Here is a 14,380-nt window from a genome sequence, read left to right as displayed (position 1 = left end):
GATATAGGCGATTCTTAACAATTGATCAAGGTCTGGATTTTGAAGGTGAAGTAGAGCTGTTCGATTCTTAGTTGAATTTAGGTCCAGGTGATTACTAGAAGCAATTTCAAAGGCGAATTCAGGCAATTATTGGAGGTAGTTTCAAAGGCGAGCAATGGAGAAAGAAATCAAGGAAGAATGCACTAAAATTAGCCAAAAGCTGGATGAAGTCATGATTATGATGGCCAAACAATATCAGATTAGTCTTCTAGTTGAATTACTTTCTAAGAAATATTCTGATCCAATTATTCAAAGAAAAAGACTAGTCCCTATGATAGTTGGAGATTCATACATTACTCATCCATGGAATCAGTATTCCATTAACAAACCAAAGAGTTCAACTAAAGAAGAAATAAGTAATAAGAAGGACATTGTGAACAATGTTTTTCAACCTGAGGAGCTTCTTCAAGTAAGGTAGTACCACGAGAAGTCAAAAGTCAAAATTGTGGAGAAACAATTCTTTGATTACTTCCAATCTTGAGAATGAGTGTTTTGATTTAGAAAGTATGGATAAAGGAGGATGACAACAATTACAGTGATGATATTGGCAGTGAAATTCATTCTCCAAATAAAAACAATAAGGTCCAAGATGTTCAGAAAGTAGATCTAAAGGAACAACCCGAAAGAGAAGTTTCTAAAGAAGATGCTTAAGATGACTATCTCAGAAGTTTTGATCATGAAATGATTGATTCAGACAATCAATCATTAGGATTGAAGGAAGTAAAAAATCATCCATGTCAAGCAAAAGACTTTACTAATCTTTTAGGCACTATCAAAGAAATCACTGAAATTTCTGTTGAGAGGAAAACAAACAGCATTTTGAGTTCTCCTCATAATACAGATCACTTGTAGAAGAGAGCTTTGCCAAAGAGATCTTTGAGGACCATATCTTACAATTGTAGGAAAATGCAAAAGAGAGAATGCAATGTTAGCTTTGTGTAATCTAATGGCACCTCACACCCAAGAATGGGGGTAAATTGGGTGTTTATAAATTTTAAAAATTTATGGAGGCTTTAAAGAGAAATATCAAAATAGTGAATTAGGAGCAAGAGAATATAAAACAAGGTAAGTAAAAGACACAAAAGATTTAGAGTGGTTTGACTCAATCCAGCCTACTCCACTACTCTAGCTCCCCACTAGAGATTTCAAAATCCACTATAACCTCCTACTTTACCAAATAGGCCCTCTAGCACAACCGCTAGGAATTACAACACAATTCACAAAGAGAATAATCTGAGAGTTAACACTCTCAGTTACAAAGATCTCTCAACAAGGCTTTAACAAGATATTACAAAAGATAAATAGCCTTGGTTGAGAGAAATATTGAAAGTACAAGCACAAGTGAGAAGAATAATAAAACTTGTAAGCTTCTATCACTTGATCAGCCTCTCTAGTGCATCCTTGGGTTGGTATTTATAGGCTTCTCTGGTGCTTTGAATTAAAGAGTCATTGCAAGAGCTGTTGGGAGCATTTAATGCCTATAAAAACTAGTTGTTTAAAAATGTCAGTGAAGAAACGGTCGACAATTTACCAAACCAATCGATAGTTTTCTTCGAGAAAATTGAACCATACTTACGGCTTTGGGCAAACGATCGACTTCTTTAGAAAAATAGTCGATTGTTTTAACAAGAAGTCGATAATATATAATGACGGTCAACATTTTTTGAACTTACGCAAGAACAACCGAGAGATGAAATTTTCCCTATCGACAATTCAAGAGAACGGTTGACTATTTTTGCTAAAAGATTAAAAATGGTCGACAATTGTAACAAACCGATCGATAGTTTTAGGCTTGATTTCATCAACCCATAACAAATAAACAAAACGATCAACAATTTTGCCTTTTAGGAGAGTGTTCATGATTTGGAAAATATTTTGACACTCTTTAACACATTTGATTTCAAAATAAATACAAAAGATTTTGCATACATTGAAAGCGTATATATCCTTTGGCATTGATTGGATTTTTCATTTTCGATTTCCAAAGATAAAATATAATTTATTTTCAAATGCCAAAAATATAAAGTTTTTCATTATCAAAACATCATCAAAGGCAAAACAACACATAACATAAGAGAGAAGAGGGAAAGGCCAAGAAGGAGAAAGAAAGAAAGGAGAAAGAAAGAAAGGAAAAAGAAAAGAGGAAGGAAAAAGAGATGGCAAAGGAACAGTCTAATAAGGATGAACCAGACAATGAAAGCAGGGATTGGATGACGAAATATTGGCACAATTGTTGTAATTTCTTAGGGATAAAAAATCTCTCAAGTAGAGGAGAATTGTCACAACCCCAGGGATATAGAAGTAATAGTATATTACATGTATTGTAGTAGGTTGTACCTTGTTGTATTGTAGCTATTGTACTTTTTAGTTGTTATTGTAACTAAAAGGCAGACAAACCTATAAATAGGCTAAATCTTAGAGGATAGAGGTATTGTTGAATGATATCAGATTTCAAGTCTTTCCTTTCTACAATTCTCCCCTGAATCTCTGTGATTTCTTCCTATTATTTCTCTCTTTGTCTATTCTTTCTCAATTCTCTCTATGTTCTTCCGAATTCTCTCTCCCTTTCTATTCTCTTTCTCGATTTCTATCAATTTCCACTCAAAACTCTAGGTTAAACCTAGATCCTTGACAGAACTTTGACATCATAAAAGTCCCAAAGAATTAGAAATTTGTTACAGGAGTGAGGAAAAAGTATGTCAATAAATATTCTAATCTTAGAACACAGAAGATGATAAAAGACTCTGGTTCAATAAGGGTTGACAATCAGGATCATACATCCCACAAACATTATGTTGGATGTTAAGATAGAACTTTAACTAATTAAGAAGGGAATTCATGGAAATAAAAAATGCACATAAAGAGGCAACTAAACAGAATCCATAGAGTAGTGAAACAACAAACAATTAAAAGACATAATCGGAATATCAAAAATAAAAAGTGTCATAGCATCTTAATAACTAAACACTTCTTGGAAAAATCTTAAGCTGTAGTGAGTCAAGCCTGACAAATTATATCAAGATATCTATTTTCTACCAATGGGGAAATTAAAATTCATTGCAACAACAGACATTTGCCCATCTAAGAAACCAGCTGGCTAAATACCCATGAGTAACTTCCTTGTCAAATAGATAGCACACCACAAAGATACAAATTATTAAGAAATGCTTCACTTTGGTCTCTCTCTTTATGAAGGGGAAAAGATGCTTTCAAGGTTGCATATTACTTTGGGAAACATTACGTTAACTGAATTTTTGTATAACATTCATAAACTGGAAAGGCAAAAGCCCCGCACAATAAAAAATAGTTGTAGAATGCCACAGTTAAGTCATTTTGTATGGATAGGACCATCATTTTCTATTAGTTTGCCCCGAACACTTCAACTGCCTCAGCACTGCATCAACAAAGAGGTAACATGATAAGCAAGGTCTCACCAATTGAGTGAACACAAAAAGGGCATCCCCAATAAATAAGGCTCCCACTTTGCAAGGGTTGGGGGAGTGTTTTCCCACACAATCTTATCCTTGCTTTGTAAAGAGGTTGTTTCCACAATCAAACCCATGAGATAGTCACAAAAAAGTAACCTTCCTGTTGCTACGAGAGGCTCACCCTAACAAATTGAGTGAAATAATTAATCCTTTGAGTTCTACTCCTAATGACAAAGTAGTCCTGCAATAAGCAAACCCGGAAGCAAGCTCCAAGCTTCTCGACCCTAATAGGGGTAACTTCTGCATTCTAGCTTAAATTCGGTATCTAATGTTTTGCCCGCAAGTCAAAAGCCAATAATGTTGTGCAGGTACTTCCATGGTTAAATTAACAATTCTACAGTTCCCTAAAGAGAAGTACGATAACCATCTATCACTCCTTAAACGATCAAACATAACACGAAATTCGCAGAACGAAAACGTCTAATTGAATACCCCAATAACCCCAAAATTCACGCATCCCACCTGTGCAATCGCCTCCTGGTCGTCTGTACAAGTCGCGAGAATCGAATTCTTGGCTCGAACTATATCCTCGAAGGAGGCTCCCTCCGAGACGCCCAACAGCTTCAGAGCGTTCTCCATGGACATCTCGAACGGCGCCGAGTCGTCGGCGCGTGAGCCGGCCAGGAGGACCTGCGATAATGCGCGGCGGGAGGGGGCCGCAGAAACCGCCCCCCACCACCACCGGCGGTCGGCCTTGATCATAGCCGGCGGCCTCCCGACCTGGGAGGCAGCTTCCGACCGGCGGGAGGGTACCGGACCGAGGACGGCGCGGTTGGGCCGGACCGGGAAAGTAGTGGCCATCAGGGGTTGGTTAGGTTGTGTGGAAATTGTGAGGTGGGTTTTGTTTGTGAATGGTATGTACGTGTCCGTTGCCCAGAGGACAATAAAAAGGAGCCGTTAATCAAACCCTCCGAAGCTGACGTTTGAGTACCGTAGCGTAGAAGGGATGAGCATGAGCTGAGCTGACGTCTGTCTGAACCCGAGTCAGGATGGGATGCCTTCCCTTGGCTTTGCAATTTGCACCCTCCAACAAGCACAAAAAATATCAACATGGGTGATGATGCTTGCGCTATCTCTGACAACAAAACATATCGTATCTTTATTATATTATAAATAATTTATTTATTATTTTAATTTTATTTCAAAAATTATCCCTATTTCAATAATACTGCCTATTCTTCTCTCTATTTAACTCTTTATTTCATTTATTTATTAAAATACTTCAATTCTATTTATTTTACCTTACACAAATCAATAATCAAATACACATATACAAAATCAATAATCAAATATATAAATTAATAATTAAATACACAAAATCAATAATCAAATAATTGCATATACAAAATCAACAACTAAATACATAAATTAATAATGAAATACATAATTTCACTTATATAATATAAAATTAATTAATTAATCACAAACCTAGATAGATCTGTTACAATAAAAAAAATACCATTATTGCTGAATCTTTTAATTATGCTCATCAACACCGGCGCTACTATTAGTTCTAGCTTTAATGGTCGTTGAGAGTGGATAAGAGATAATAAGAAGGGCTAGTTATAAAAGAATTGCCAAATGGCTATAGCTGAGTGTTGTTTGAGATAGATTTTTGGATTTATCTCCCTAAAATTGGCTTTCACGTGCAAAATTACTAACTATTGGAGATAGCCTTATGCGTTGGTGATTATTTATTCTCTTTTTCACTATTTATATTTATTATCATTTCCATCATATTTAAGAAAATTTTATGATACACATGAGTATGACTAATCATTATATCAACAACTTTATCAAAACTTAATCCGATGATTAAAATAAAATTAATTTAGTTATAAATATTTATTGAGTTTCGAACATTAATCTCTAATAATAAAAAAGAATAATAAACAATTTTACTCCAAAAGCTTGATTGAAAAGTAAGCATATATTACTCATTTTTTTGTTCTTTTATATTCTAATAAATAAATATATACTTCTGATTTTGTTTCTTCACTCACTTTCTTTCTGCACTATTTTCCCCTACTTTTATCTTTCTCATCGAGAAAGTAAAATTTGAAATATTATTATTAAATTAATTATAAAATGATAAAAATGAAATATCATTTTCACCATTACATATTATTTTATTTCCTTTATATTTTTAAAACCATTGTCAGTATCACTAGTATATTTCTTGAAAAATACTAGAGAGTCTGACGAGTTTATCGAAAGGGAGACGCGTAGAAAAAAAACAATAACCCACTTTATAATTTTACAAAATAGACGGGACAAAATCATCTTTTTTATCAGCTCTTTATAAATCGCTCGGATGACCCATCAAACCCTCCCATATTTCTCAGTTACTTCTCATTCTCTCAATCCCCCAGGGTATCTACTCTCACTTCATTCCCCCAGGGGGAAAAATTAAAAAATGGAGAACAAAAAAGATATTCTGCAAGGGGCCTCTGTGGCCAGAAATCTGGCACTTCATCAAAGACAAAATCTCTCTCGAGTAGCAGTTGGACCTTGTCAGTTGAAGAGCCCCAATAGGCGGCGGATAGAGCACAAACGCAAGATGATGGCCTGTTGGAGGATCACTCCTCCCTTTTCAAGGAAATTCAGAAGTGGGTTCTCTTGCAGGGCGGAGGAGCAGCAAACCCAGTTCAACGATGGAGTCCAGAGCAAGAAGAAGGTTCTGGTCGTTGGCTCTGGCTGGGCTGGCCTCGGTGCTTCTCACCACCTCTGCAAACAGGTCCCCCGTTTCTACTCACTAATTTTTCTTTTTTTTTTCCCGTTGTTTATGTTTGTGCGGATTTACATCTGTTTTTTATGTGATATGTTTGTATGTAAACCAAGTTTAAGTGTGGATGGTTAAAGGTATGAATGGGGAGTATTTTTGGATTTCAGGGATTTGATGTGACTGTTCTGGAAGGTGGGTATGAACTTGGACAAAATAGACTGGCCAGTAGTCCGGATGATTTTGGAATCAGAGGTAGGTGATCATGACTTGCATTCTTCAGGTATTGAATCCAAGTGGAAGCGTTGTTCTTCTAGATGAATATTCAGTAATGTATGCTGAACAAATATCAAATTGATGGGGCTGGAATAGGTGTAGGATGCGTAGATTCACTCGAAATGGGATATGAGCTGCTCGAAAATTGTCATTTGCAATACCTGAATTGTCATGAACAACAACAACAATCCCAAGCCTTAATATTGGCTGTTTGATTAGACGAGTTATATGCTAGTTGTTAGCTACCCAATACAATCCTTTATTTAGGACTAGCTGTAAATAGAAGGAACACCTTCAACACTATTGTGCTGAGAGAATTACTCAATCCACTGGTGGAGAATGCAATACCCAAATTGTTTTTATAATTATAAGAAAACAGTGATAGAGGAGTCTTTCTCACAGTAACGCATTTGTTGTCAAGGTTGATGTAGGAAAGTATAATTTTGATTTTGTAATGGTTGGTTTTCTAACACACGTCTTGTTCTTACACTAGTCAATTGCATGGTTAAATAAAGAGTAATTTATAAAGACGACCACCCCTAAGGTTTACTTTAATTGCAAAGACACCCCTGAGATTTTGGAAATCACAATGAGTACCCCTCTTTTAAGTCAAACGTTAGAAGTGAGATGAAATGACAAAAATACACTTGTTTTAAGATTATTGAAAAAATAAAAGACCACTGGTGGTAGTCAAACCCAATGATCTAGGGTTTCGGCATGAACTCGAGCAATTGTTGGAGTTCATGTCAGAAGAAATTAAGAGAGAGAAAGGGAGAGGAAAGAAATAAAAGGAAGGGGAGAGAGAGAAAGAGACGGGAGAGATTGTCGAACCTAGATACATTTGGGTTCGATGATCTCTCCCATTACAGTTTCGTCAAACCTAGATGTATTTAGTTTAACGAACCCAAATACATAGAGAGAGAGAGAGAGAGAGCTGGTGGTGAAGGTCAATGCTGGTGAAAGGACCCCATTAGCACTGTTTAGACCCATCCAAACCCATTGTGATTTGTGATGGTCCCAAACCCCATATTTGTTAGGGTTGTTGTAGAACCCCAATAGAAATGGGGTTTCCCTTTTTGCGATGGGGTTTTCTCCATCTCTACAACGATCCATAGGAAACGAGAAAGGAGCCTCTGTCACTAGCGATTCATCGGAAACGAAAAAGAAGAAGAGAAAGTAAGGGGGAAAGAAAAGAAAAGAGAGAAAAGTAAGGTGGTGTTCTATTCGTGTTTCAGTTTTGAGTTTTGAATTTATTTTTAGTTTTATATTTTAAGTGTCTGTTTTGAGATTGCGAAAAATATGTTATTTTTGTCATTCTGAAAAATTATTTTTCAAAATAGAAAATTAGAAAACGCATTTACTTTGAAATTTTGAGAAAAATTATTTTATGAGATTTTATTCAAAGTAAATTGTAAATTTGATTCAAAGGCTTTAAACTATAATACAAGAGATAACTGATAATCCAATTGTATGTATATAATGCATTGAAATTACAAAATCCTAAAAATGTCACTGGAAAGGAAAATTAATGGAGAAAAGCCATATTACATATTCAGTTTAGTATTCAAACCAAACAAAACAAAAAAACTTGCATACATATTTTGATTTCTCTTCATTGCTATTTCACAAGATTATTACAACCACATCAAGCTTATAAACCATCAAATTAAAACCAAACCTTATTCCAAAATTGAAACCAAACCTTAAATCTGAAACCTTGAAGAGGAGGAATCGTAGGAGAAAGAAATTGCAAAAGGAAGAAATGACTGGTGAAGGCGAGGTGAGGTAAGGCCAGAATTATAACAGCGACAGTGTCTAGAGGCGGACGACAATGATCGGAGGTGGCGGATCTGGGTTGTCGGTCGCGATGCAAGGGGAGTGATGGCGGGCAATTGAAGGCAATAGTTTGACAGATATGGGTTGTCAGTCGCAATGCTCAACTGTTCAAAGATCGACAGTGGCTCGCGGCGGTGGCAGGAACAGTCGACGACCAAGCCTTGAAGAGAAGAGAAGAGAGAAAGAATAAAAGAAAGAAGAGAGAATGAAGAGTCGAACTTGGATTCCAGTCTTCAGGAAGATGGAGAGCGTTTTCCGCATTTTGGATTCAAATAGTGTGTTTTGGTTGAAAACAGCCAAAACGTGATTTCAACGTTTTGAGTTTTGTGTACAATTTTTTTTGTGTTTTAGAAAATGCATTTTTGAAAATGGGTAAGTAAATGCGTTTTGAGTGTTTTGAAAAACTGAAAATGAAAAACGATATGAAAACAATAAAGAGAACAAGGTCTTAAGGTTTTTTAGTGCATGAGGGTATTTTGGTCTTTTCCAAATATTTAACTGTGATTAACTAACTGAGGGGGAAAGTGCAATGTTATATTAAAGTACAAGGGTATTCGTTGCATTTTCTCAAACGTCAGGGATACCGTTTACAATTATTGTAAACCTCAAGGGTACCAAACACATTTTTCCCTTGAATGAATAATTTCTTTCTGATTATTTTCATTTTTTATCTCTTCTTCATCCTTAGGTTTTTGGTATCCATATCGAAATATATTCAACCTCGTTGATGAGCTTGGTATTAAGCCATTCACAATGTGGACCAAATCTGCACAATATTCAGGAGAAGGATTAGAGGTAATTAATGCCAGTCTACTTTTTAATGCACCAGTCCCACTTCCAGCTAGGGATAAAGGTTATATCCATGCCTTTCAGGTTCTGAATGAGTTGCAAATCCATGCTTTATAAATACCTTTTTGCCAATACTTTTACACTAACTATATAGTTGGAGAATTTAAAAATTTTATACCTGCTATAAATTTAATATGACGAGAAGAGACTGTATTCTACAGGTTAAGTTTCCAGTATTCCAAGAGTTACCTCAATTGCCAACTCCGTTTGGGACTCTTTTCTATACTGAGGTATGTGTTGAATGGCAAACTTATACATCCATGCAAGTATTGCGCAGTGAATTCAGAGGAAAACCAAGTAGCCATCTGATAGATGATTTTGTAATCAATTAAATTGTTTTGCAGTTTGTTCAACTTCCATTGGTAGATCAACTTGCATCACTTCCATTAATGGCTGCAGGTATGCTCTGCTGTAATTTTGTTTTAATTCAGATGTGGTGGATGGGTATCTACCTCAGTACATGTGTTTCTTAAATTCTGTAACTCATTTACATGGTCTGATTGCAGTTGTGGATTTTGACAATACTGACTTATCATGGCAAAAATATGATACAAGTAAGAATAGTTTGGATGATTATACTTAATTCAATATTTTCAAGGATGAACCTTTTCTGGTCATCTAAAAGATTTTACTTTGTAGTTACTGCAAGGGAACTTTTCAGACAATTTGGTTGCTCAGGGAGGCTTTATCAGAATGTTCTTAATCCACTGCTTCAAGTGGGGTTGTTTGCACCGGGAGAGCAATGTAGTGCAGCAGCCACTCTGGGAATGCTATACTACTTTATTCTTGCTCACCAGGTTTGAGCATATACTCTTTCCTTCTTTTTTTTTATCTTCTTCAAAATACTTATAAAATGTTAGATTATATTTGTCTTTTGTTATGGATATATCACACCCTAATCATTTGCAATATGAATCTTGAACTACTGATGCAGCAGCAATATTTATCATGTCAAAAAAAAAAAAAAAAAGGAAAGAGAGAAATAGAGAAAGAAAGAATGAAAAGAATATTATTAATCTATCCAAATTTCATTTATGCAAACCAAGTAAGTTCAAGATTTCTTGCATGCCTTGAATTTTATTCCGCGTCAAATGTTAAATCATTCAGACAAATATAGGGTTTGTCTTTCTTCAGTTGTGAGACAGCTATCCTTTCCTATGGATTTATCTATGAGAAATTTTAAGACTTGCAGAGTGATAATTGCATGCTTACTGACTTAAGAAAGGCCTGGTCTCAATCATTTGGCTGGTTACGTTAATGCTGTACTGTCATTTCAAGAAATATGTTTACCCTTCAAAAGATAAAGAAGAAATTATCTCAAGCGACACAGGAAATAATGATTAATAATAGCAATCTCTATATTTATTTTTGAAAATTGTTTACTATATCTCACAAGAATATGAGAAGAAAACATCACTCATTTATGAGGATAGGAGCATGGATGAGACTAAGCTTTTTCAATAATACTACAAGGCATTAAAAAGCCCAGTTTGAAGTATATATTCGGGTAGGTTCCTAGAATCCATGGACTAAATAGTATCATTTCTATTGAACTTGTGGAAGTTGGAATCACCTTGAGTTGTTGCTTTTACAATCTCATCCTCTCTCTTATTGCTGGATCTTTTCTAGAGAAATTTATGAATTTTTTATTCTTGGTGACAGAAAGATTTTGATTTAGTATGGTGTCGTGGGACGGTTAAGGAAAAGATATTCGAACCGTGGATGGATTCAATGAGAAACGAGGGCTGTAAATTTCTGCAGGGCAGAAAAGTGACAGACTTCATCATTAACGAGGAAAGTGGATGTATTTCTGAAGTAATCTGTGGGAAAGAGAGTTTAAAAGCTGATGCTATAATTTTGGCTGTTGGAATCTCCACACTGCAGGAAATAATCCAGAGCAGGTCTGTTTCATCATGACCAATCTGCATCCAATTTTCCCTATTTGTCTGATAGTTTGCATGTGTGTTTTGAGTTAAAATTCAGAAGTCTTTCTTGCTTGCAATTGCCCAGGGCAAAGTGTACAACCTACACCTCATAGTTTATGAAAACATTTTCAAACTTCTGTATGCCCTCTTCTACTGTGGGCACCAATTAGAATTTGTGCAACATCCAGATAGATCTTTCCACTCTTCAAGTAGTAATTCTTATTTCTTGCTGGAAAAACACTGACATTTATGTTTGATTCTATCAACAAAGAACAACCTGTTATATCTCATCCTATCATAAACCCGCAATTGTTAATGTTTCATACCAAGTAAATTGGATTAATATCTTGGATATTCATCCCTGTTATAATCAACTTTATAGCTTCATTTATATTCTATACATGCTGTCTTCTTTTAACTCGCAGTGAGTTATGTTTAGTGCAGCATTATGTACAAGAGAGGAGTTTCTGAAAGTTCTGAACTTGGGGACCATTGATCTACTCACAGTTAAGCTACAGCTTGACAGGAAGGTGTGTGTAGCAATAAAATTTCTTTTGTCCTTTTTTCCTGGAGGTACTCTAGTTATTCCTCTTGGCATCTAGCAGAAGTATGAATTCAGTGTCTCCTAAATCAAATTAGTTGTTCAACTATAAGAGGACGAATTTCCCGTTAATCAGTTCAATTCCCTGCTCTGCAATAAGATCACATGATAATTGACGAGGATGAATAAAGTAATTGTTGTCTTGCCATGGTGATCCAAACCTTTTTCACCACGTGTGGAATCTATGACTTGTTATGGTCATTACCAGCACCCTGCAGCCATCTCTTGTCCATCAAAACAGCATCCTTGGTGTCTTCTGCTTGATGCTTGGACTCTTTACAGATCTTTTCCTGTTAGTTTGTGGTGTACAGTGCTTTTGGATAATAGAGCTAATTTATCATACGAACTGCATGAGAACCAGGTTAACATTCCATATGTGAGCAACGCCTGCTCTGGATTTGATAATTCAAATGGTTGGATTTTCTTTGATTTGAACATGATTTATGATGAGCATAAAGATGATCCAGCAACAGTCGTGCAAGCTGACTTCGTGAGTACGGCACCTTCTTTTCCAGTCACAAACAAGATATCCAACAAAATTTACTTCACTTGCTTGGCTTATTTATGCTGCCATTACAGTTTCATGCCAATGAGCTATTGCCGCTGAAGGATGAGGATATAGCTACAAGAGCGAGGTCTTACCTTTCAATGTGCATTAAGGACTTTGAGAATGCGACAGTGATCAATAAAGAAATCCAAAGATTTCCAAAATCCTTGACTCACTTTTTTCCAGGTACATATAGCTACTTGCAATCGTTTCCCCAACCATTGCTTTCTTGTTATATCTATCTCCAATTTATTGCCTTTCCATTCTATTTCAAAGGTTCATACAAGTATATGATGCGCGGATCCACATCTTTCCCGAACCTTTTCCTGGCCGGAGACTGGATAACTACCCGGCATGGTTCGTGGTTGCAGGTTGAAACCTACTTTGCATGCTTTCTTCTTTCAAAATTCTCATACAACATACAAGCATGTTGTAGTTCTCTTTTCCTTTGTTATGAGGAGAAATGCCGACCCACCTAGTGCAATTAAGGGTTGTGATTGTTGTTATTGTTGTTGTTATCATCAGGAGAAATCATTTGTCACGGGACTGGAAGCTGCCAACCGGGCGGTGGACTATCTTGAAGAAGGAAGCTTGGCAAAGATAATACCAGTAGAGGAGGATGAGCCTCACATTCAAGCACTGCGGAGCCTCAACAGAAACCTTAATGAGATAAGAGCTCAACTTCCATGGTCCAACTATTTCATCCCGTGAGGCTTAGCTTCCAAACCTGTGGGAATGTTGATCCATAGCATGTGCATATTGATTGGCAATTGTTTTGCAGCTTCATCTGTGACTGTAATTATGTGTTACTTGTTAACTTCCTGAAAAATAAAATTTAAAAAGCTTGTAGTGGTTCTCTCCACCTTAGCTGACTTGAATGTTGATTTTCCCCATCATTTCATTCTCAATGTCTGTCCAAAATTCCCAGACACTAATGGGGATGATTCTTTTCGTTAGCTTGGTTTACCTCCTTAATTAATCAAACACATCATTCTTCCTATCCTGACTCGTCTTAGTTGACCACATAATCCCCATTTAGTTAATCAAAGCGTGGACTATCTTAATTGACCAATCCTACCCTTAGAATAAGTGATTATTAATATCTTAATGACATGCCTTTAAGTCTTGATGGTGGAATTGAAGGTGGAAAAATAACAAAACAATGATGATAAAAAGTAAGCTTGAGGTGTGATGTCACTCTCTTAAAAGGTAGATTTTATCACGCATAATAATAATATTAAAGATGGTTAATCTTTAGGATATAATACTCTTCTCGTACTATAAGTTAAAAAGCAATAATAGTACAAGGTAATAGGAATAATAAAGAAATTAAACCTAATAATATTTCTCAAAATAAAAGAGATAAAAATGTGAGAAACGATGGGAGAATTGTTGATGGACTAGTGGGCTCAAGCTCTCACCATGAAGAGGTATTTATAGTGGAAAATTGGAACGATGGCATTGCATTTCTATTGTCAACAATTTTGTCACTTCGGTGAAGAGATAAGAATAAACAAAGAGGATAAATTGAAACCAACAATGAACTTGGACTTAAGGATGGCTTGCTTCAGCCAAGGAGAAATTCAAGAAATTTGGAAATGGTTAAAGCCAATGATGGCCTAGCTTGCAACAAATTCCAACATCAATAAGATAAGAAAAAATTGACTCAACCAATGGATATCTTCTTGACTTAGTCAATGTCGTATTATTGTTATTATTAAACAATAGTAAACATAAAATTTATAAAACTTTTGAAATATATAAATAAATTTCATAACAATTCTATGATCCAAAAACCAACAACAATTTGAATTTGGTCATTAAGACCTGTTGTTCAACATGCATCTATTTGATTGTTTGAATCCCTGATTTGATCGTCCAAAACCCCAGTTTTATTGACCGAACTCTTCCAGCGTGCAAGACAAATCTCAAACTTTTAGCTTCAATGAATCGAAACCCCAATTTGGTAATCCAAACTTGTCCAATGAGCATAATGAGTCTTAATCTTCTAATTTCGATAGACTAAAAACAACTTTCAAGATGTGTTGTCCTCTTTTTTTTCATGCTTTTCTTATTCTTGATTATCCTCACACCCAT

General features: G+C 35.7%; 2 protein-coding genes across 5 annotated transcripts in view; one reads left to right on the top strand and one right to left on the bottom strand.

The window, feature by feature from the left end:
* The window catches only part of LOC127801963 (protein CHAPERONE-LIKE PROTEIN OF POR1, chloroplastic), a 37,288-nt gene extending 32,768 nt beyond the window's left edge, over positions 1–4,520 (bottom strand). Inside the window, exon 1 of one of the 3 annotated variants that reach the window (XM_052337535.1) lies at positions 3,990–4,520. In XM_052337535.1, coding sequence (XP_052193495.1) covers positions 3,990–4,328 — 339 coding nt within the window. In that variant the 5' untranslated portion in view covers positions 4,329–4,520. The remainder of the gene's footprint in view (positions 1–3,989) is intronic. The other 2 variants (XM_052337534.1, XM_052337533.1) reach the window with 2 other exon arrangements.
* A 1,370-nt stretch (positions 4,521–5,890) lies between these two features.
* LOC127802736 (uncharacterized) lies at positions 5,891–13,239 on the top strand. Of its 2 annotated transcripts, none has more exons than XM_052338738.1 (13): positions 5,891–6,264; positions 6,420–6,504; positions 9,050–9,156; positions 9,372–9,440; positions 9,555–9,609; positions 9,717–9,764; positions 9,850–10,007; positions 10,873–11,111; positions 11,575–11,665; positions 12,098–12,226; positions 12,316–12,469; positions 12,560–12,654; positions 12,809–13,239. In XM_052338738.1, the coding sequence occupies exons 1-13, from the start codon at positions 5,944–5,946 to the stop codon at positions 12,992–12,994; spliced, it is 1,737 nt and encodes a 578-aa protein (XP_052194698.1). In that variant the 5' UTR covers positions 5,891–5,943; the 3' UTR covers positions 12,995–13,239. The 2 variants fall into 2 exon arrangements, with proteins under 2 accessions (XP_052194698.1, XP_052194699.1); XM_052338739.1 differs by having other exon boundaries at positions 6,117–6,264; positions 6,420–6,532.
* Positions 13,240–14,380: the final 1,141 nt, after the last annotated feature.

The sequence above is a fragment of the Diospyros lotus genome, chromosome 5 (genome assembly GCF_014633365.1).
Source record: "Diospyros lotus cultivar Yz01 chromosome 5, ASM1463336v1, whole genome shotgun sequence".
Taxonomy (NCBI): domain Eukaryota; kingdom Viridiplantae; phylum Streptophyta; class Magnoliopsida; order Ericales; family Ebenaceae; genus Diospyros; species Diospyros lotus.
Note: the sequence above shows the minus strand (reverse complement) of the source record. Positions and strands in the feature narration are given on the sequence as shown.